This window comes from Strongylocentrotus purpuratus, unplaced genomic scaffold (assembly GCF_000002235.5).
Source record: "Strongylocentrotus purpuratus isolate Spur 01 unplaced genomic scaffold, Spur_5.0 spur5_scaffold_6, whole genome shotgun sequence".
Taxonomy (NCBI): Eukaryota; Metazoa; Echinodermata; class Echinoidea; order Camarodonta; family Strongylocentrotidae; genus Strongylocentrotus; species Strongylocentrotus purpuratus.
The window spans coordinates 23,037,157-23,062,886 of NW_022145612.1; the positions used below are offsets into that span (position 1 = coordinate 23,037,157).

At 37.3% G+C, this 25,730-nt stretch overlaps 1 protein-coding gene across 2 annotated transcripts in view; it reads right to left on the reverse strand.

Annotated features, from left to right (window-relative positions):
• Window positions 1-25,730, reverse strand: part of LOC575541 (plexin-A2) — an 85,087-nt gene that overhangs the window by 41,079 nt on the left and 18,278 nt on the right. For both annotated transcript variants that reach the window (XM_030972214.1, XM_030972215.1), the window contains exon 4: window positions 15,824-15,955. In XM_030972214.1, the coding sequence (XP_030828074.1) occupies window positions 15,824-15,955 (132 nt within the window). The remainder of the gene's footprint in view (window positions 1-15,823; window positions 15,956-25,730) is intronic.

Sequence of the window (25,730 nt, forward strand, 5' to 3'; positions counted from 1 at the left end):
ATTTTTATCATTACATCCAGTCATAAAGATTAGTAATGCAGATGATTCATAATGCAGATCCATTCCGTCAATAATGACGAGGATCATTCACAAGGTCATAACCTCAATTTTGGAGATGATTAAAATGTCAAAAATACGCTTTAGCCTTGAAATTGAATTTTACAGTGAAAAATAAATCAGTGGTTTCAAAAGTGTCAAAATTGAATTTACATCATTGAAAATATCTTGAAAATATGACACTGGTAAACTTAAGAGTAAAGATGCCGAAATATTTACCATATCAAACTATCAATCATTTGAAGAAGAAAAAACATACAAACTTGCAATCTAATTGCCTTAGCACACCACAGATTAATTAGAAACAATTGATCGAGTGCAGTCATTCGCACAATAGGGTGAAATTTGAGGGAAAATAAGGTGAAAACTCTCAATTTTCTGGCATGGGTTCAAGTTGTACAAATAGTGAGTGACTTCTGTCAAGAAGTTTTCATTTACTTTTACCCCATCAGGAGGCAAAGCCCATATTTACCCCCATCAAATTGAATCTAGAATTTCTGTTAAGCAATGCCGCTTATCCAATCATAAATCGTCATTCCGCGACAAAATGAACCCAAACGGGATGAAAAAAAGCAAACAAAGGTCTCACCTTAGTAACTAAGGAGACCTCACATTTGGGTTTAGAATTACAAAGTTTGGGTGTTAAATCTCAGTCATTGGACCAGTAAAAGTAAAGAAGTATTTCTGTTTGGTAGCATTTTTTTCGAGACTGGGAGAGGATTGCGTGCAGGAATGTTTGGGACCAAACCCATAGTTTGCAAGAGAGTCGGAAGAATGTGGGATGAAAATGTCGAAAGGACACATTTAATTTTGTATTTGATGTAGACTTGAGCATGGCGCTAAATCTACTTTCTGAGCAAGCTTTGGTAAACGGTCGACATTCCAAAGAGGTCTTAACTTTCTGTGATGAGGTATCATATTCTATGTTTTTCATTAAAATATAATGTGATGAAGCTAATGTAAATAGCTTTCCTAAAGTCACATGAGTTCAGGGGTATATTCAACAAAAATGTCAGAAAAAAAAACCGCTTAGGATTTGCATTCCAGAATGCTACAGGATATGACATAAATCTATATGTGTTTTAGAAATTTAAGCGAATAAAGAACATGAAATGAAAAATAATTGTGTTGCTATCTTCAACCCAAAAAGAAAAAAGGCAAACAAGTGTGACTTTAGTTTCCTTTTTCAGATATGAAAAACAAAAGATTCAATAACAAATACACCTTTAATCAAATTCAAGCTTCTAAAAGCAGGTAAAATGATAGACCATTTGACATTTGATTTCACAACACACCCTGCACCAGACTGACCCAAAGAGATAATAATTCAGTTGGCATCCCTGAGATGTCATTGCAAAGAGAAGATGATCATAAATGTTTTTATCATATCTTGTTATTTCAGGAATATTTCTGTCAGGTGACATCAGAAGAAAAATAAAAGGCCCAATGCACATCCTCTATTAAGTTAGAAGGGCGATGAATAAAACGACATTCTTGCTAAAACATTGTATGAATGGGCGTCCTTGGTTGCAGTTCATCTGTTTCGCCAAGCATGAGCATTATTTTCTTTGCATTTTTGTTACCCTCTATCATTCTCTGATTGATGAGACGTGATGCCGTGGCAACCATTGGCTAAGGTTCCCACGCTGATGTCTGGTGCCTGCAGCCTGCCCCAATTTTTTTTGGCGGAGGGAATCGAAGGGACCGATTATCACCACTTTTATCTCTCCTTGTCTGACGAATTATAACACTTCAATTTTCACATGAAAACAATTACAACTGTCACATGAGTAAGTGCATCGTAGAGCAGGTCGATTTGAATTTCTTGGTGTTGTAGCATACCTTTGCTAAACTTTGGGACATGATTGACAATTAAGAATTAAAAGATGTGTTCACATTTCTTCAAATGTGTCATACCAGTATCAAGCAAACCTTAAATCCAGAGGGGTAGACCTGCCCTATATGTACCCCTACATCATATCCTTAATCTTCCCCCCTCCCCCTTCTATCAAAGGTGAGGGCACAGTAGTATGCATTGCCTCACTATTCTCTTCCCAAATATATTAATTTAAAAGAACACAGTGGGTAATTGAACTATGATGATTGAAAGCTGTAACGATTAGGTATAGGCTACGTGGGGTAAAACTGAAGAAACACACAGTAGATATATATTTCATAATATTTCTTATTAACAGGCTCATACATGGTCATGGATACTTAAAGAATATTCCTCTGATGGAAACATTGATTTCTAAAGATAAACCTCAAGTGTGAGGAAATTTTGGCTAAAATGAGATAATGGCAGGTGCATTGGATAGGTTTGTTATTAAATTACTATGAGCAGAAAGTGACAATTCTATTGATTTTCCCCTCAAAGACGCAGGAAAAGACCACAATAGATTCACCTGCCATTTCCTGTGGGATGGGTGGAAAATGGTCAATTTCACAAGTTTTCTTGACGCCATGATCAAAATCTTAATTTCCATCACAGGAAATAATTTCCCCATATTCCAAAATGATGAATTTCTCGGTCCATTGCTTCAACAAACTTCTGTTGTACCAACATGTCTCTTCCAAAAACATCCCGATTATCTTTCAAGAACTATTCGAGACAGTATAAATATGTGATTTTTGCAATTCTGTTATCATCTGAGTGATTATTAATCATATAATCTGCTCTGAATGCATGTTTAACAGCGCATGAAATAATGTACAGGCTCCACTCAAGGTCTGAAGTTGGTCTGCACTTGGAGGTCGGAGCGATGATTCAACAATGATTCAAGTCATTAGGGAAGTACTTGTGATTTATTTCAATAAATCAGATTGAGGATTTCCTTCGCATGGATAGATAAGCTTTATTCATTTTATTTGTTGAATGAAACGTGTTTGATTTGCGTAGGGTACATCTCAAAGGGCGGAAAAGACTACCCATGCGTACTGTGTCTTGCTTTGGGAAATGAGATCCACCGATTTCATCAGCACTTTACACTAGAATACTGAATCCTCACAAATGATCAAGATACAACCATTATTGTAAAATTAGAATTTTTTTTGCAATTGCTAAATACAGTACTGCCAGGCTTTCTTATAGTCAGGAACATTCACAAATTATGTACAATAAACAGTTTCTTGTTTTATAGTACCCTCCCCTGATGTTATCACATGAGTATACATTGAGTTATAAATTCACTGCACAAGCGATTCCTTTAAGAGGCCGTGCATAACTTATTGAAACATCAGCACATGACCTGTAACCGGTAATGCCTTGACGGCGGCCGGAGAAGGGAAAGAAATCAATTTCCCCAAAGATGTAAAAGCTCAATTAAAGATTTGTTCGGCGGACAACATGTAAACGAGAAGAATTTGGAGGAGTGCTTTTGAGTACCGGTGCAGCCCCATTGCCTCTGAGACTGAGGGGCTTCCAGACTCTTTGAAAGCCTTGCTGTCAATATTTATCCCCAATGTGTAAAATGTTTTGGCTATGTGAAGAGAGGGGTGGCAATAGGGTGTTGAGGACGAGAAAGGCAATTGACATGTAAAGCTTGCAGTCAACATGGAATATGTAAAAAGAAGAAGAGGGGAAAACGTTGTTTTGCAATTGGAAAGAAAAGTATGCAAGGACACTGTCTGTGGAGTGTGTGCATACCTTGTTGGAGGATACACAAACGCCTGAATAGGGGCGCGACCAATACTGAAAGGGGTACAAACCCCGATGAAAGGGTCGCACCAACAGACAGGGTGTTGGATTAAAAAGGCGATTGTGTAATTCATTTGTGGAAAATGAAAGAATGTTCCCGAATTGTAGATGGAAGATGATGGATTAGTGATCAAATAGGCCGTCATGTTCCTATAGTGAAAAGGGATGGTCCCTAGAGACTAGCAGAAGCCATGAGCCATCATGCCATTATTACAGACTCATTGGCTGCATCTTTTATGAGAAGTACCCAGTAACGAAACGCAACATTTGACTGATGATTCACATCTTACCAGACAACACATCAATTTGAGAAGATTTCAGTCAAAAGGAACGATACACATTCTTACTTTTTGTATCAAATAAAACAATCATCTTTAAAGGTGAAGGAAAAAACAAAGTTTTGATATACAGAGCATTCAAAATTCAAAATTCTCACATTTCCAAAATGAATATCAAGACGTTGAGGCAAAGTTTCACCTTAAACGTTTTCCTTCAAGTGAACAATTCTCCCTCCACGTAAAACAAGAAAAAGACATTTGGTTAAGAACTTCAATTAAGGAATTATCATCCATACATTTAATCATGAGACTGTATGAACGGTAATGAGTCCTGCCTTTAGATGTCGCCTTTAACCGAAATGTGCTGAACGTTTTTTGAGGGAAAGCCTCGATTTTTACTTATAATAACCAGACATTTTCATTCGACCAAATTACCAGCTCCTTACCCAGACAGGGTGAGTGGCTGGCAGTGCAGAGACATGAAGTCTGCTTGTGGGTCTGTGTAAGAGCGTGGGAGCAGTAGGGGAGGAGGGTTCGACGACGGGCACCAAGAAAAGAGTTGGAAGCACTTTTGATTCATAGGAGGCCCGACTGTTTTTCACATACATGTGTTGCTGCTGAATGAGTTTAGGTAAGAGGGCAGAGACCTGCGCAGCAGAGAGGATGTGGAAAGGTGACAATTTTCTTCTTTTTCATTTGATCTTGACCAAGGTTACCAGCGCTTTCAACACCACAGATCGTCTATTTAAATCGCGAGGAATCCTGAATTGAGAGCTGTTTGAAGAAAGCAATTGACATGTGCTAGTTTTGTTAGCACTATCAGTTAAGTTGAATTGAGTATCCCAAGTTTACACAAATATAATTGTGACACTTATCGTTATTCTTCCACAAATTGGGCCTATAATTATAATGCTAACAGCAACATAAAATGGTCTGACTAGGTAGACTGACAATGATAATTGCAACATAAATGTCCACAGTTGTGGTTAGGCGTTTCCAAAAACTGAAAGATTTAGTGATAAAATAGGAGGAGTATAAGAATGGAGGGGGTAATAAAATGAAGGGCAAGAGGTGAACAGAGGGCAAAGGGGTGGAGCAGAGCATATGCAGGGGGTACAGGGTGGAGCACACAAAATGGGTGTACTGACATTTAGGAAATGCACAGGGTCAATTCTATTGACCATTTTCAAGACAAGACTTTCAAGTGATTCGTGAATGTACCATTCTTGCATGTAATCCAGCTAAAAAGCTACAGTGGTTGTATATTTACATGACCAACCATCCCTGGAGAAGCGAGTAACCTGGTTGATTTCTGCTGAAGTGCTCAAAGTTCCTCTACAGTGAACAATGACCCTGCCATAAGAACCTCTCTCGACACATTAATATTCACAAAGCCCTTCTTAAAATTCTTGCCCACCTCTCACACCTGACAGAGGGCATCTCCCCTTCCTATCTTGGAGACATCAGATGATTTCCTTCACCTTCTCACTCCATCATGGATACCGCAAGGCTTCAGATCGACGGTCGTTCCGTTAAGTAGGCTGTCATTATGGGCAGCCATCTTGATGTCTCAATTTCATGTTCAGTGATTGCTGCTCCAGGACTGAATATAAAACATGAACGCCATCCACCTGTTTGCCATTGAGCCTAATCCCGCTTGCCGCCTGGAAATAGATCCAGACTGACATGAATGCTATTTAAAATTGGAAATTAAAGCTGTGGTTCTCAAGACTACTTGATAAAGCTGTTTTTCAGATCCATGAAATAGGCCTATACATTCCCCTACAATACATTGCAACATTTTGCCTTCCCCTCCCCCTCCACCCTACCCATCATATTTTCCCTTCATTCTTGTACTCCAATGGGAGCACATAATTGTACATGATGATGATGATGATGATGATGATGATGATGATGATGATGATGATGATGATGATGATGATGATGATGATGACTTCGCATGTGTACGTGATAAATCACAGAATATCAGTTATAACATCAAGTCCAAGTCCTACATACAACAAAGAGTCTTATTTGATATCCTGCATTCCAGCACATCCCAAATGTCTCCATGTTCTACATCCTTGCATAGTTGCAAAATAATTCTTTTTTTTTTCATCCTTAAAAAGTTCCAGCACTTATAAATTTTCTAAACATCTGTATCAACAAGCCTTGATAATCTTAATGCAAAGACTAGCTTCTTTTTGTCAATCATAAAAAGAAAAAAAGAAAAAATGTTTGAAGTCATGAAAAGTTAACAATACAACCTCGGAATCATCCAGGCCAGCGGAACGGAGAACATTCATGGCCTGGCATTCTCCTCTTCTAACTCCCTATTCTTTCGTCTGTGTGGTCTCCGGGGCAAATTCAATTACGCTTTGCCGCAAATGTGCATACAGGAGTGATCATGAATGCCAAATGGTGGGCTGAGAATGGGGATTTTTCTGAAGAGTTTCCGACTTTTTTTCTTCTTCCCCACCTGCATCTGAAATAGTGTTTGCAGACCGCTTTGTTGGTGAGGGTCCTGTCTCCCTGTCTGCGACCAAACTTTGTCAAGTCAAGAATTCGAAGGAGCCATGCCCATACATTAGATGAGGAAAGAATGTAAATAACACCTTAAAATCAACATAAGATTGTGCAGAAGACATGCAGAGCAATGGTCAATAAGAATTAAAAGGATGAAATTTAAAAGGATGAAATTTAAAAGGATGAAATTTAATGCCCACAACCAATAGCCTCAAGCTTATCACTTCGTTTCTGAAAGCCTGAGATCATGGTGAATTGCAAATTTGAAAACCGGTAATGGTCCATCGAATCTATTAATCTTCGGCATAAAATATTCATTAACAAAATATCTCACTGCCGATGCAAGGAAATAATGCAATGTGTAAATGTGGTTTTCAACGAATTGTTCAGCACGGTCATTGCTGTATTATGTGTGAATGACAGGAAATGATTACCGGTATATTCTCACTGTTGAATAGAATGGTTCCTCCATAATTTCTAACCTGCCTCAAAAACCGATTTAGGGCTTATAATTATTTCAGTTTGGTGACAACAACACATCCCATCATCTCTCTACTTAACCTAAATATAGGCCCAAGCTATTAAAAATTGCATGGAAAGGAAAAAAACATACTAGTAATTCTTTTACCAAAGAAAATTCAAGTCCTCAGGATGTACCTATTCAACAAAAATTGGTAATTGTTTAGTCGGTTTTCCTGTCCTGTCTGCTCAATTAGTTCAAGTGTACCCATCACTGAGGTCGGAAGTATCCCAATTTCACACAGAATCATCCCACGACATCCAACTCAACAAGTGGGACTACCTGAGCGTAACAGGTCAAATTTCCCCCATTTATCTTTGCTAATTGAAAGCTCTGTGAAATATGATTCATCTTTGGCCAGTGTACCTGCTGATCACAGCTGAGAAAAGTAGGTTTTTTTTTCTTCAATTCCAAGAAAAATATAACTTTTCCCAGCATGCAATCTGTGCCTGGCTACAGACAGGAATCAGATCAAATTCAATATTATCATTTTAGTGTCATCATCTGAAATACATGTCAATTTATCTTTTCTTAACTTCAAAACATACAACTTGTAAACAAGCATCTATGAAACAGTGCGTTCCTTTTTGTCTTTACAATCCCCATTTTTTTCTTCATTTCAAATGATGGGTGTGTCGCATGTTGAAATACTTATTTTGGCAGAACTCAGTTGGTATTGCTGTCTGCACCCAATTGATCATTGTAGACAAGACTCATCTTGCAGCAGTCAATGTCAAGGGAAACCAGGTCATGGGTCAGACCCAAAGCTAACCTAGCTCCCAAATCAAACCACACCTCTCTTATGAGGGGTCAGAGGTCAATGGCAAACATGCAGGTGTGTCTGTCACATCAATTCACTTGATCCCACTTGTTGCCAGGTGAGACAAGTCTTTGCTTGCAGAGTCACTCTCTGATCTTCCCCCGAGGTTACATCTTCATTTTCTTATGTTCTTTGCTACAGTATTTTATCCTTTTACATTTCTTTTGTCTACTGTTTTTTTTTAATAAATGTATTTTGGGGAAAAGGGTTTCCATAAGAGTGTTAAGATTGACTTATCTCATTCAGAACCTCCAACGTTACAGATATAATTATGAGGAACAAATCTTTTAATTTCATACAGGTATCTCTAATTCTCAAATGAACTCTTCAGTCAAGTAGGCCCTTCTTATTTGACTCTCCCTGTTCTATTCTCTTCTTTGCTTTCCACCATCTTGCTCATTCTTTTACATTCATCCTGCACTAGCTGCCTTGGATTATACATTTCTACAAATCACTACTTATTACTGCACTTTCCATGCCATCCGTCCATCTACCCAGTTAGTAGAATGACCCCAATGACTGGTTTGCAGGTGGCTCTTCCCGGTAATTGTTCATCGTTCCAATCTTTTTATTTCAGTGGGCTGACCAAAGACACAAAAGACATCATCGCAGTAATTGAGTGTGATGATTAGGATGGATTACCAAATGCCAGAAAACCCTTTCAGAAACGTGATAATCCTACCTCTAAACCAGGAAGCCTCGTAAATGCAACCTTTTTATTGTGGATAGAGAATCTTCCTCAGGACCGGTCCTAACACCACCTCTCCATCTCTGAAGAAGTCAAAGAGGATCTCAAGGTTCACCAGAGATCAGAGACAGGACATAACCTGCCACCTAGTCTGCATTCTTTATTTTTTAAACAAAGATTTAATCTGCCTAAACAATTTTCAAAATTATGTATCCATAATTAGGAGATGGGTCCATGAGAATTTTACCTGACTTCTAAAAACAAAACATCAGTCTTGAAATAAAAGACTGTAATCGATATCACTACAAATATGACAAGAAGATAAGAAACCTATAATAGAGAAAAGTTTGTTCTCAAGACTAAGATGGCATAAATATTTTATATGTTGATTGGGCAACCACTAGTCCATTGAAGTTAAGAAGCCAGCGGCTAAACTTTTGTCCTGCGGATTTGTCATTATTACCTCTACAACTGCACTTTTCTTGCTACATTAATCACTTCCTTTTCTTAGCAATGTGTGCAATCTAAGCAGTCTAGATCTAGAGGCCTGTTCTAATTATCTGGTACCTTACAGAATATTTGTTTGTAATCCACTTAGGTATCATTATATTCTACTTTTCGCACTGTACTTTTGATCAGGAAACTAATTTTTTTGACAATTAATATGCATTTGGAAGTCAGATGCAATCAACATCTCCAGAACTCATCCTTCGGAAAAAGTGATTTGATTTATATGGCAGCTTGAAGATAGCTAGAGTAATTGTCCAAGATAAAGCTTATGGTGGGCTTGAGTAAATGTGGTTTCACAGATGAAGTATATAATTTAAGAAAGAAACCTTACATGTTCGGTACTTGTTAAGTTTCTTTGACTCTTTCTATTCCCTGTTCAGATTCAATACGAGACCGAGCTTAATTCAGAGATATAATCTTTGCCTGGAACCCAGTATCGTTTGTTATAAACCTTCTTTTATGCAATCCTTATGAAAAAATGTTAAATCCTCATGCTTTCTCAGGCACAGATAGCTCGGTTTTGATGTGCAGCATTACCGGTACATATTTCGACAAGAAGAACTTTATACACCATGAAATAAACTAATCATGATCAACTTTGGAATATTGTAAAATTGAATAAGTTTAAGAAGTAAGAAGTTTCATCTTTGACTATAACAAAATGCCTTTCCAGAGGTTAAGGTTTGTTCTTTAATCTGGGAATTGAAATTAAAATAATACTGAGAGTTCTTACTTTTCTATGTGATGAGAAGAAGTAGAAATGGAAAAGAATGAGAAGCTACAATAGTAAACATATATCACAATAGGACTTTGTTATGCTTCAAATTAAATGTATTCAAATTCTTTGGGGAATATGATGGCATTTTCTTTCGTTGACGAACACGGTACATCAAAGAACTGAGAATTTTCCTACAAACAAAAGATATTACCCTTATCTGTTGACACAAATTCCATAGAAAACGCTAAATGCATTATCAGCTAAATAAATATATCTAAATTGCACCTGCATCGGAAATTCACAGGGATTTGAAGTACTATCAATGCTGTTTCCATGGGACTAACGCGATGGTCTTCGTCCATAGAATACGAAGGAATGCTCTTCTGATTCCTATGTAGTGGGCAAATGAAATCAGCTTTTATTCAGGGAGGGGTTTCATTTCATGCGGTGTAAACAGTGGTACCTAGTACTTTAAGGTTTCTGCCACATTTTAAGTCAACTACAATTAATCACGCGTGGGTTGGAATAGTCATGGATCACTTTAAATAGATACTGGAAACAACAGTTTAAGAGCTTCATACGTGTTGCTTGTAAACACTTTCTCATGAGCTGTTGATAGATGTTTATGCTCATGTTTTCAAGGGAGTATGAGAATAGATTTCATTCAATAGCATTACCGAACGATGATGGGTCTTCTGATATCATGGCTTACTCCTAAAGTAAAGAAATTGCAAAGTTTGCTTGAATCTCATCACTGTCTCCTACTGCAAAAACTCTGTATAATATTTCAGTTCCTGCTTGTGTTTGCTAAAATACTAACCACAAAAATGAAAAACCACATCTATTTTCACTTCATAACATATTTGTCCCCCTTTCACAACTCGATTTAGGACCTCCCCTTTTCTTCATCATTACTCAGACTCAATTCATACCGGTAACTTACAAAACTAGGCTGAAAATTGGGGGCCCATCCTAATTTTCTCACAATACTCCCGCCTTATCACATTCATAATATATCTCTGAGAAGGTACAGCGATGGCCATATTTTCATTATTTGAATAACTCCAAATCCCATGACTCATAAACTCTTTATGTTGATATTGTATGGGAAAGCAGGTCCCTTTGACGAGGAGTAGAATAGATCGGGAGGTGGGCTCTTAACCAATCACGGCAAAATCATACTGATCAAACAGAGCTCTAAATGCCTCAAGTTTAGCCGTCCATGGCCATCGAGTTATGTCTCCTAAATCAAACAAGAAAAAACTTCCTAAAATTTACTTTACAGCTAGACAGGAAAGAATAAAGACCTCGTTTGCGATTCTTTAGAAATCTTATTCATGCAGGAACCATTGTTAGGCACGTTTGGGAACTTGGCAGTTGCATGCAGCGATTCAAAAGGCAGATTTTCAGTTAGGAGAGCAAATTTTTCCGCTTTTTTCACTGTTTCGCTCCACATTAGTCACATTCCATTGATTGTCCATTACGCTTCGCACGGACATAAAAAGAATATTTTTATCAAAATCCAAAGGTGGTCTTTCAAATACCACATCCGTCATAATCAGCACTCTATATCTTCTATTGTAATCTCACTTGGTCTCCTATTATCGCTTTTATTACTATAACCTGCTTTTTACTATAAACTGCTTTTTTACTGTAACCTGCTTTCATCCTTTGAAATTCAGTTATAGGAAATTAGAATGAGGAATAACAAAACAAATCCTAGACATGAAGTATGAAAAAAATGAATAGACATTTTGTACTCTATACCGGTACAAAGATTTTATAAATGAAACAAATTTCTGATTCAGTGATACGTTTTGTCATGAAAATGATGATAAAGTTATAATCCTTCAGGTTTCGTCAATGCAGGTGGGTCTTGCCTCAAAATAAAAGAAGTGTAACTTCAATTTATTATTGTGGGATATTCTCAAATTCTGTTTACCGGTACAATCTAATTTGATCTAATCATGGAAGAGAATTCACTCTTTTTCGAGTAAATGTAGGGGTTCAAATATGTTATCTGAAGAAAAGAATTCTCCCTAGGAATGTCATTTTCTTAATACATGTCATATGCATTTCAATAGCAAAATAAGAAGGCAAACAAATTCCTAGACAGGGTCTTGCTGACCAATAATTCACACAATTTCATCACGTTTTGGCGAATTACAGAAATTATTGACAAAAGTAAGAGAGTAGAGAGCACACACGCTGAGTGAATTAACAGATCTTTCTTGATACCATCTTGTATTGATTCAAGACAAGATTCAGGGACTTTGACGAATGAGTTCACGCCATTCATGGAGCATGCCAGGACTGGAAAAACGGTCAATACCCGGAAGATACTCTCTTCACCGATAAGATGTGCCATTTGTTGAAATTTAATTGAGTGACCCAATGATTATAGCAGCTCTGGAAGTACCAGTACGTTTCTCAATAAAACCTCTCCACTTGCTAATGTGAATACCAGGTTGTCTTCTTAGTGATCCAGTTTCTACCACTGCCCATGTCCCTTTAAATGAACTTGACTGCCCCAACTTCTGGTATGTGCATAATTTTGATATTTGGGGTCCATTTTGGAATGTCAAAGTCATCATGATCATTTAATTATCCCTGAAAGAAATTGCCGCACTGCATGAGTGCAAGAGATGTTTCAATTTCAATTCTGGTTTGGTAATCACAGGATGTGGACATTTGCTAACTAGGCTGGTCTTTCCAATGGACAGTAGCATAATTTCATTAGCCAAGATCTACCTGTGAAACAAATTAAACCCATTCAAGTTCATTTGAAGTATGGGAGGTGTGGGGCTTTTTTTTCATATCATACAATCTGATTACATTTCCAAATGCACTCCCTCCTGTTAAAAGATTACTGGTCAGAAACATTTTATATTATAAGAGTCACTTCTGGACATCCGTCTTCTACCCGTCTCTCCCCCCCCCCCTCCCCCCCCCCCCCCCCCCCCCCCCCCCCCCCCCCCCCTCTCTCTCTCTTTCATCTCCTTTAATTTTATTATTTTGTAATTCTTCTCTCTCCAACTATTATCATATCTCAAGATTTAAATTTATTTTAGTCAAATGGATGTGCCAACCCCAGAATTCATGATCGACTATCCTTTTATATGTCACATTTGCATTCTGGATCTTCTTTTCCATTTTTTGTTTTTTGGGAGTGTGTGTGAGAATATTATTGAATAAACTAACATGCTAGAGTCATCTCTACACCCATGAAATTAATAAAATAAAATAAAATCTTCAAATCTCACTGTAGCCAGTTAAAACAAAAAATTTGTGCTTGACATTGTCATTATTAATCTCCACAAAAGATTTCAAGATTCCACTATAATTATCCACCCTTTTTAAGAATTAGAGGAAAGACAGTGTGCAATCACAAACTGACACCTCTTGCTTTCAAGCTCCAGGCGATATTTTACATCTCCAGAAATGAGAAAGGACTTTCTGCCAAGCCATTTTCATCTTAAATGTAAATTATTCCGTTTTTAAAAGCTTCTTCTGTCCAGGGGTCGTTTGTCAAAGCTACAGAGCAATGACAGGTATGTATATGTCAGCCATCCAGGCATTTCTTTTGGCTAAACTTGAGATTCCTTTTTGCAGAGACACAAAACCAAGAACTATGAAGCAATGACAAACAATTACCCCAAATAAAATAAACAATTTAAAAATAATTTAATCTTTCTGTATTGAATATAATATTGCAAAGTATGCAAACAGAAATGCCACTCATGTCAGGTTTAAAATGCAGTGCCATCCAGTAATTCCATGAAGATGAGCTGTTAAATCTTTCTGCAAAATAGACCCACAGAGAAAAGAAAATCGTCTAACTCCCGTGAGTTTGAATTCCATGGTTATATTCCTGTTTGAGGTTTAACACGTTTCCACTCGCACAACCGAGACAGAAGTAGCACTATTTAGAGGGATCACGTACTCAAAGCATTAGCTCTAGGCAGATAAATTGATTTTCATACGGTGGTTCATCTAAGATGCATTACAGGGACTAAAAGAGAAGAAGGTGCATTAAAAGATGGATCACTTCATGGATTGATAGAAGAACACTTAATTTGTCTCTCTCATATTTTGAATTCATATTTAAAGATGCATCTCAGGCCATGTTTTTTATCATGAAAAAGGACACAAATCTCTCTCTCTCTCTCTCTCTCTCTCTCTCTCTGTCTCTGTCTCTGTCTCTGTCTCTCTCTCTCTCTCTCTCTCTCTCTCTTTTCCTTATCCAAACTGTTTCATCCATCACAATCATTTCAAGCAGCAATTTGACAAATGTTACCTTAAAAGAACCTACATGCAAATGATGGAAAAGAAAATTACTTGGATAACCAGCACTCCACAACTATGATTAATTTCAACATGAAAGTGACAAAGATGAATACCTCAGTCCCACCGCTAAACAGACTCCATAACGACCGCATTTTGCCCATTGAGGTAATTTACATTTCTCTTCATTCCAAGTCATTCTGGTGCCAATCGCGTTGGTGCGTCAGGGGTATATGAAAACATCTCAAACTAATTCTCCACAAACATCAATCTCACATTGGAATCACAAAGTTGAGGCCGAGCTTAGCACTTTGTAAGATGGATTGTTTACCGGGCACTCCTGTAAATTACTATTTGTCTGGATGTGGAATAACATGATATATCCAAAGCCACTGTTTGATTGCTTTCAATTAACACCTGAGCAATTCACCAGATGCAGCAAAATCTTTGCAAAATTCCATTTTGGAGATGAAGATTAAAAATAAAAGGTGGAGAATTGATTGCTTAAAGATTGAAAACAATTTTGTGACATTTAAGGGACAGATGTGCCCTATCTAATGTTTTCCATTTATTGCAAATACTAATAATTGGCTGAATTTGTGTTACTATTTCATGCTTTAAATATCAAATTAATGGCAAGTGCGGTTCATTAACATGAAAATTAACTTGAATTCATTTCCAATTAATGTAAATAGGAATCAATCTGTAACACAAGCATCCTAACATTGCTACAAATTAAGGATAGAGATTGGTCTGAGTGATGATTAATTGCAATGGCCCCCTCAAATCCATTAGAAGTATGTGCGGAACATCCATAATTGATGGAATGTGACTCTAGTACCCCCACGTGCCTTGAATTGAAATTTAATTCTCATTACAGAACCTTACATCAAGTGTGCTATGTAAAGTCTGACTAAACCTACAAGTGGTACTTCCACCATGCTTCCACGCTCTGCCAACATATGAGCAATATGCACATTGATTCTCTCTGATATTTGTACAAATGAGTTATAATTTATATAAAGAGATGTATTTGTAGCTTCCTCGTTATACATTAGTCATTACAAATAGTGCCTAAAGCCACCGATCTGTCATGGGGTTTCTCATTTAATGTAGTTCTGTCTCCTCACTCTGAATAATGCAGCGTTTAACAACTTGAAGGATGCGTTTCTTCAATCGCATCAAGAGATGAGTGTACGAGACTTGTATTGAGTCAGGCTGGGGTCTGATTAAGGGTACACATTATTTGAAGTGCTCTTCTTAGTTTGACTGATTCATCAAAAGACAACTTCACAGATTTGATGATGGATCAAAATATGAGGGGTAAAGTCTTTATTAAGCCGTTGCAATCTTCAAGCACCTTAATTGAACAAGGGTGATTACATTTCCCTTAACGAGCCATCTTCCAAAAACCTATAAATTCAATGACTCTTTTTTTTAAATGTCGCTATGGACCTATGTACATAGTTGTAATCTATGCAGTATAGCTGTACAACAAAAGCGAAGATCCAATATTTTTGAGCTCCAAAACATCTCTATGCTTTACAAAGAGAGTTTATGCTCAACATGACAGCAACCAAATGGTTATTCACACAAAAAAAATCGTCTTCCTAACTCACACCAAAGACGCATTATATCTGTCTATTGAGTACCAGAAGGCTATTGACCTAATGGCTTTCTGGCTGTCAAGATGATTATCAAAAATATAATATCTCATTTTCTTACCTTTGTTTCGGTCATCACGTAGACATGGTTTTCATCTGGTGTTAGGACCATGCCGTTCTGCACCATGCCACCATCAGCATCTATCGTCATCTCCTCATACAGCATGGCAGTGGATGAATCCATCAACCACAGCTATGTGAAATAAAAGACAAATATAACAAATTAACAATAAAATATATTATAATTATTGGTGAGAAAAAGAGCAATGAAAGAAGGGATAGAACATGTTGCTATTTTGAAAAACATAAGCATACTGATTAAGGGGGACAGTTGGATTTAACAAGTTGTTTGGAGCACTGCATTGCAACTAATTCTTTAGGTCAGAATTAATAACTTCCGATTCAATTTAATAAACATTTGAGAAAAATATAGCTAATCCATTCTGTATCATCAAATCAATAAAGGGATGATACATGACAATTCAATTTAAAGGAAAAGGAAAGGTAAATAAATGCAAATTAACAGCTGACATGCCTCTTTTTCTCTTTCCCTATATTCTTTTTATTTAATAAAATATTAGTGAGACTGTAGACACAACTGGAGTTAAGTGTTTGAACAAGACAGACAGACGATAAACACAACCTTCTTGACATCTTCCTCATTATATTCAAACTTTATACCAAATTGGCAGTAAAAAAAAATGAAATCTGGTGACCCTTATCGTAATGGTAGATATTAAGCAAATATCATTAAGTTCCTACGGATTAAGTATTAACAAAAGCTGAAATGTACATGCTTTTGTGAATGTTGCCAAAGTCCAATTCCCACGATTAGCATGAGTCATTATCATTCATAAGTTTTGACTTCGTAATTTAGAATTGCGAAATATATTTGCATTTCTTAACAATCTAAATGCGTCTCTTTTTTCTTTCACTTTCGTGAACAATATGTGGTCAAGTAGACCAAATTTGGTATGCACTGTCCCATTCCCCCCAAAAAAATATTGTCAAATTAACAGTGATGATATTTTCTCCATCAAATTGAAACCAATTTTTAGAAGTCATTAAGCTTACAGTTCAATGAACAAATAGTGAAAATACTTCAGGCTCGATAATTCTCTCCTTAGCCTTATAGAGCACAATAAGTTTCATGAATGTAAAATGTCTTTTTCTCAGACCCTTGTGCTCAAAAGTCAATCAAATATTTTGCAATGGAACATAAATATAATTTGATATGATATACAGGTCCCCTTTCCAGAATGACCTATTCACCTAATCTCCCAAAGCATTTCACAGATAACAAGTCCAATCTGTTTCAACCTTTGAACATTCAACATCATAGTGATAATGAATGTAGAGGTAGAAACTCAATATTTGGAGAACCATTTAAAGTACACATCCGCAGAAAATGGGATAATGTGCAAACAGAGAAAACACACATTGAATGTGTACGTTTCTCATGGTCTCCCTCTCTTCCCACGGCTTGATCTTAAAATAAAACTTGAAAAGAGGCCCAAATGAAATTCAGATATAAGTAATGAACGGCATCAGAATGTAAGCCAGTTTGAATTAGATTGAATGTTAGTATAAGCAAATCCAAAGATTGCAGGTTAAAGATGATCTTAGATTAAATTACAGATATTGTAAGACTCTTCAAAACTTAAAGAAAAATTCGAAAGTCTCAATATTCTCAGGTAATAGCAAGTTTATTTAGAATCTATGCAGAGAAAAGGTTTTTAATGGACACAAATAATTAAACAATGATTTCATAAATAAAACTGCAAAACATTCACTTTTCTTTGTCATACTTAAATATCTAAAAGATTATTGATTTTTAGATGAATAGCTTCACAAAATTGCTACCCCTCACTGTGATAATGACACAATCGATCAATAGGCCAGTTCATACATGTAGTTGAAGTCTGAGCATGAGCAGATAAAGGTCATTGCAGACCAAATTGTGAAATACAAGGAGACAAAATACTTGATACGTGCTCATGAAAGTTATGTAATCATTATTCATTTATGCACAAGCAGTGCACTCCATGAAACACAGGTATTCTTTGAAAAGGAGAAACAAAGGCTATTTATGTAGCACCTCCATCGCTGTAGGAGTGATTAATTAAAAATATATAAAGTGGGACCTCTTCATGTTTTGAAGATCTGTGGATATTTAGGGTCTTAAATTCTTAATGAGAAATCCATGCAAGTTGATTCTTGATCTTTAATGCTCAAAACTAATAAAATTCCAATCAAGCCATCATCTTCACCCCTTTAAGATGCAATTAATTTTCTCAAGTCAGATAAATGAGATATTAATTTTGTCCACTAAAACGACAATTAGATGCCCTGAGGTCAATCCACTTTACCACTGAAGCACTATATTTAGAATCTCATTAAATGACAATCGAGGTTGAGCATTGAAGTTGCAGTATAATATACATGTAGTATGTGTAAATTGATAGCTCATAAAAGGCCCTGGAAACTTGAAAATAGCTTTTTGAAAATGGGGGGAAAAAAGGAGGAGGGATATTGTCTCCATGAGTACATGGAAACGGCACCCTTTCTGCACAAAATCTGATAACACTCCATTTCACACAAACAAAGAAAAGTGATTTGCAAAATGGAAGAGGTGTATGTTTGAGGAAGGAGGTCAGCTCTATTTGGTAATTTTTCTGAAAAAGAAAATTTCTGGTTCCCCTCAAAGACAGAACAGGTACTCAAATATTTTTGCTAACAGTAAGATTTTAGGAAATGCATGACAGGATTGCATTGGCTGTCAAATTTGTGAATTTTGATTTGTCTATTTTTGAAGGGGTCATGCCCCTACAAACACTTGGGAGTGGGTGTCTGGGGTCGCCTGCTGGGGCGCAGATGGTGGGCAAGACACAAACCCTACAGAGAGTGAAGGGAGGGAAGGGCGTACGTACAGCAGCAAGACTTGGCTTGCTGGCTGGCTTCAGACACATTTTTGCATGCGCTCTAAAAACAAAAACATCCACAAGTGGGTGGAAGGTTTTGTTTAACGGCTTCAGCATTTTTTTATGTTTGGTTTGGTTTGGTTTGAAATGATCAGTAGGATAATAACACACGGAGACAGGTCTAGACAACATAAGTCATTAGTCAATGATTTCGTATTAAAATATGGAGCCACCGACGCACCCACCCTAAATTATAACAGGTCCATTTCCTGCTTATTTATCAAAACCAACAACCTGATAACAAGTCATGCTTCAGATCCCTAAAAAAAAGATAAACAATATTTTTAACAGACAGGGTACCTCTTTCCATTGATTGTTATCAAATTAAAATCCAAATGATGCAGATATCGACAAGGAGCAAATTATTAGGGTACTATGCTGCTGATTTTTATACTTATCTGAAATATCTCGATATAGCAAATGTTCATAAACCTACATGTAAGAAGAATAACATGGAGTGGAGACTGGGGAACTTAAAGACTTACATACATACATACAGAAAGGCTCAACCCTGATACACATGGACCCCTAAATTTCACTTCAGGCTCCAACCAACTTTTGCAATTTTAACAGAAAATGGCTCAAATAGTACCAAAATATATTTCTTGACTGGGTCACAAAGGTGAGAGTGGATCCCTTGCCTAGAAGTAAGATACTGATCATGGTAGGCAGGGGAGGCTCAACCTGTTAACTACTCAGTAGTATGAGGACAGGATCGATGCAGACAGTGTTTGTTGGCAGGGGACATCTTTAGACCATGTTCAGACTAACCCCTCGAAGAGGTAGAGGATTGGACAGACTGGGGGCACCCACACATGTTTGTGTTTAGAGAGCATGAGATATGTAATAAATAATGCATGAGAGAGACAAGCAATGGATCCAGTTGAATAACAATAAGGAAAAAAATATATTGGAACTGACAGATGTCCAAAATATTTTCAAATATTTTCACATATTTTCGAGTACATGGAAGGGTTGGTTGAGTAAAGGGATGATTGGCATTGCCTATCAAAGTATTCATTACTATGCTTTTACGGGATTACATTCTGACTCGTCGTTGTTGTTGAAAATGTCTTCTATTCTTCATGTTCATCCAAGTCCTCGCTTCATAATTTGTGTGTTACACCCCTATGGCGTGTAGGGATGGTTACTCTAAATAACTGGAAATAATCAAAGATGAGGAGAAACAAGTCAGTTGGTGTACTCAGTGCTCACTCAAAATGTAGAATGACACATTTATTATCTCCATAATAAATATCAACGAATGACAGAAATCATCATACAATAACAATATTGTAAGAACAAACTTTCTAGAATTATTATGTTTTCCGTCTTCTTATTCTCATGGATACATAACCATAACAATTGATATCAAACATCTTGTACATCACACTTCTTAACAACTTCATCCTTAAGGATGTTCCTTTGAAATCGCTCAATACTACATGTGAATGTACTTTAAACTCTAACAAGTATACAATATACATTATATACCAACCCGAGCACGAACCCGGATCATGTTTATATTAAAGATACCATGTTCATATAAACCATGACTTTTCCTTTAACTATCCTTATGTTCTCATGAACATACTACTCATAAAGAAGTCATACTATTATTATCAAACGGTATCCAAGTAAACTCCCTTAAATAATCAAGGATTATTTAATACAAGTTCTATTATTTCAGCCAATAAAACTAACAATTGACTATAAGAAATAACCTTAAAGTCTAGTTTAACAAACACTGAACTGAATCTCAAAAGTACTAATTAATGACACTTTAAATCATCACATCAAAATGACTACTCTAATAACAAACTATCCAATAGAAAGCCAAACAGACAGTTACTTACACTGTTCACAAGCTAACTGCGCATCATGCTTTATATCTTAATGCATTATAATTCACTTGTTTAATAACCTACTAACTACTATGGATGGAATACCAGTAAAATGTATTACTTTAGCATGAATACATAAAATATACAATATACATGTATACATACTAATATCAAAATACATAGGTAGAAATGATATTGTCTTACCTGGAAATAATCAAAGATGAGGAGAAACAAGTCAGTTGGTGTACTCAGTGCTCACTCAAAATGTAGAATGACACATGTTGTACACTATGCATGCTGACCGATCTCTGCTCAAGTCTTAATCTCCAAGTTCGTCCATTTATGCTGGTAGGGTAATGTTTACTAAACTGGGGGATTAATCCTTAGTCTGTAATTCTGAGGGTAGAGTTTCTTTGTGCTCACTGGACATAGCAAACTCATATAAACTTACTAAACAATACAAAGTTAGGAACAAAGGGGTGGGCATTTAGTAACTAAAGTGGAGTGGGCATTTATTAGTGAGTCATCATAGAGTATATCTCTATAGGGGTATAACACAGCACAGAGTATATCTCTATAGGGGTATAACACCTTCCCCCACCAAAAAAATAAATGTCCACTTGACACTCAAACAATGTCATAACTGTAAGGGAAAGAAAAAAAATCCCAATGTTTAAACCAAGAAAATATACCATGCACTGATATTCCTTCAACTGTTACATGGTGTAACATAGTCATTATAGTCGTGCTATATAAATCTATCGATAAAGTAAGTAAGTCAGGGTGTTAACGGTCCCAACTTGAATCTATAGATCCTTAATACTAACTCAATAGAAAGAGAATATATCCCTAATAACATATCAACTATGACAAAATTAACGAGTCATACCTTGTGAGAAACCCTCTTGTACAACATAAGTACTAATTTGTCAAATGCTGCAAAGGTTATCTCCTATCCTGTTACACTGCGCAGTGCTTCTTCTTGTAGACTCATCAAAGTTTCTGTTTCGGAATCTTCACATATACATATATTAACTTGCATTTAGACTTTTCAGTTATACATCTTCAGTCAAACTTTTCTGTACATTTAATTTCAACCTCCTACCGGTGACGTAGCCTCTTAGCTATACTCATGCTCTCAGTCATCTTTTCGTCCATGCAGCAAGTACGATCTCTCTGTCGTCTTCGACCTTGTACGATGTCCTCACTTAAGCTTCTCATGACCTTCAGCATCCACCGGTCCTAAGTTCTGCGTTGATTGAAGTTAAATGTTCTTAAAGCTGATATTCTCTAATTTGGGGGTGAAACCTGTTGTTGGCTGCGTTGCTGGTCCCACTGGCTGCTGCACATCTGGGATTGGTAGTGGTGGGTTGCGTGGTACCTGGCCAGAGCTTTGGTTAAACAATTGATACTGAGAAAACATATCATGTGGGGGAGGATAAGGCATAGATAAGGTCTGGGGGCATGAAAGGAGCAACGTGAGACTTTTTATTAGGAAGAGGGGAGATAACTGATGCTGGTCGTTCAGCGTAGCTGGAATATGCATCAGGTTTGGTTGGATTGGTTGAAGGGTAGGGTCTCCTAGACTATCATAGGTGAGCCTCGAAGGAGGGTGACGTTGTCTTGCTGGGCCGTGCTTTCATGAACAGGAGCTGGATTCCCATCTCGGATGGCTGCAATCTCTGCCCTGATCAAAGCCTTGATCTCCTTATGTATGCTGTTCATGTCAATTTTGGCCTCTGGTGTTTCTTGTACGGTATTGACTTGGGCTGGCGTCCTCCTCTTGTGCTTATTTAGCCGCTCCGTCTCATTATTGGCGGCAAGGTTGACTTTTTCTAAAAGGTCCTCGTCGCTAGCTGCTGAGTTATTCAGGTAAGGCTTCATATCATTTCTCACCCCTTCATTTGTTATGCCGGTCAAAGCAGAGTGCCTGAACATATTTTCCACTAGAGAACCGTTGTAATGAAATGACGAGCCGGCCTCCTGCGACACAAACATAATCTTTTGCTTCAGGGCGAGCAGCCTTAAAAAGAAATCATGGGGCGATTCCCTCTGACCTTGTGCAGCCCTACTCAACTCGTGGTACAGCTCCGTGGCCTCTTTTTCTTGATAGTGTGATCTGATGAGCCGACGGAGGGTGGGAAGATTGAGCTGGGGCTTCGACTCTAGATATGCCCTTAGGGTGAGACCAGGCGCCATTGCTCGAATCACAGCGTCCACGATCTCCTCATCTGCATATCCTTTCTCGTTTCCTCGCTCAATCTGATGGATGAGGCTCATAAAGCTTAGCCTCTCTTTCTGTCCTGCCTCCCCAACCTGACCGGAAATCTTGAATTCCCTTCGCCAGGGCGTCGCTTCTGGTTGGGCCCTACCAATGGTCGATGGGGATGAGGCTACCTCCGTCTCTTGCTTGGTTTCCTTAACCTCACCCTTGGTACCAATGGCGTCCGCCACCATCTTCCACGTTGCCTCTCCATGGTCTTCGCTGTCCGCCATCTCATCGCTGTACAGATGGTTTTTAACAAGCCTCACGAGCTCTGACCTACCCCTTTCCTTACCTCTACTCACCCTATCCTCTGGCAATCCCAGGGCCGTCAACACATCTATGAGTCCCTCTATGCTGCACCCGTTTACATATAGTCCCTCGGTGACATCATCTATAAGGCCCTCCATCCTGGTTGTTGACGCTCTGGCTACTGTAGGAGTGGTGAGAAGCGGCTTGGTCTGGATCAGGTCAGTCTACCCCGCTCGTCTCATAGGATGATGACTTGCAGCTTTAGTCCAACAAGGACATCAAGACTGGTGACATCATCCGGGCAGTGCCTCCAAAATGTTACACCCCTATGGCGTGTAGGGATGGTTACTCTAAATAACTGGAAATAATCAAAGATGAGGAGAAACAAGTCAGTTGGTGTACTCAGTGCTCACTCAAAATGTAGAATGACACATTTATTATCTCCATAATAAATATCAACGAATGACAGAAATCATCATACAATAACAATATTGTAAGAACAAACTTTCTAGAATTATTATGTTTTCCGTCTTCTTATTCTCATGGATACATAACCATAACAATTGATATCAAACATCTTGTACATCACACTTCTTAACAACTTCATCCTTAAGGATGTTCCTTTGAAATCGCTCAATACTACATGTGAATGTACTTTAAACTCTAACAAGTATACAATATACATTATATACCAACCCGAGCACGAACCCGGATCATGTTTATATTAAAGATACCATGTTCATATAAACCATGACTTTTCCTTTAACTATCCTTATGTTCTCATGAACATACTACTCATAAAGAAGTCATACTATTATTATCAAACGGTATCCAAGTAAACTCCCTTAAATAATCAAGGATTATTTAATACAAGTTCTATTATTTCAGCCAATAAAACTAACAATTGACTATAAGAAATAACCTTAAAGTCTAGTTTAACAAACACTGAACTGAATCTCAAAAGTACTAATTAATGACACTTTAAATCATCACATCAAAATGACTACTCTAATAACAAACTATCCAATAGAAAGCCAAACAGACAGTTACTTACACTGTTCACAAGCTAACTGCGCATCATGCTTTATATCTTAATGCATTATAATTCACTTGTTTAATAACCTACTAACTACTATGGATGGAATACCAGTAAAATGTATTACTTTAGCATGAATACATAAAATATACAATATACATGTATACATACTAATATCAAAATACATAGGTAGAAATGATATTGTCTTACCTGGAAATAATCAAAGATGAGGAGAAACAAGTCAGTTGGTGTACTCAGTGCTCACTCAAAATGTAGAATGACACATGTTGTACACTATGCATGCTGACCGATCTCTGCTCAAGTCTTAATCTCCAAGTTCGTCCATTTATGCTGGTAGGGTAATGTTTACTAAACTGGGGGATTAATCCTTAGTCTGTAATTCTGAGGGTAGAGTTTCTTTGTGCTCACTGGACATAGCAAACTCATATAAACTTACTAAACAATACAAAGTTAGGAACAAAGGGGTGGGCATTTAGTAACTAAAGTGGAGTGGGCATTTATTAGTGAGTCATCATAGAGTATATCTCTATAGGGGTATAACACAGCACAGAGTATATCTCTATAGGGGTATAACATGTGCACGTTGGTACTACTAGTATAATGCATGAACCTTTCAATGCAGTCCTGAATAATTCAAATCTCTCTATTTATGTCTCCCATGAATGTTGCAAAACACCTCTTAGGTTCTTTGTTATGCTACTGAGGTGGAAAAAGGGGGAATGGGATAAGAGTAAGAGACGTGTGGCATGTAAACAAGACAGAAAAACAAAATACCTCGCTATTCATTCAACTATTTGCGATTTAAGCTGTAGAAATAAGATACAATAAAAACCGCCTGGAGGCGCGGATTATCGAAAAAATGTTATTTGAACTTGAACCAGGCAACACTATCTATTTTATCAACAACATTTGGTAAACCGAATGTTTTGATGTTCCTAAACATTCTTTCATGATTGCATTTTAAGTACATGCTATTGGGATTGTCATGTCTAGAGATCCGAATAACTAGGATCCATTTATGGTTTTCAGTGAGGAATGGTATTCAGACTCAGACACACATTAAAAAAACTTGGCTCCAGCTATTTACCCACTGAATTTTGTTTCCTTACTTCAATTTTTTACGAAACAAGATTTTAGACAAAACTAAAAAATAATGAATTCAAATGATTCCAGACAGGCATAACGTGATAAATGATCTAAAACTGAATATATCCTCCTTCATAATTCAACTTCCCCTCATCCCTTTTGATCAATACCACAAACACAAGATAATATTCATCTTTCCTTGAAACCTGAAACCACCACCCATCTCTTCCTAAATAATTCAACTTCCTTCTTCTCTAGCATAATGCCTATTATGAGAAAATTACCAACTTTTCCTACACCTAAAAAAAAAATCGAATCTGCCTTCCCAGAGGAATTGCATCCCTGGATGTGGTTGGCGTGTCGACCAGAGGAAGAAGGTAGAAGAACCCCTGGTCAACATGTGTTAACCTGACAAGAGAGAAAGGTGGGAACGCAAAGTTCAATATCAACAATGGTTCGGCTGGGAAAGGGATCCTCAAATATGA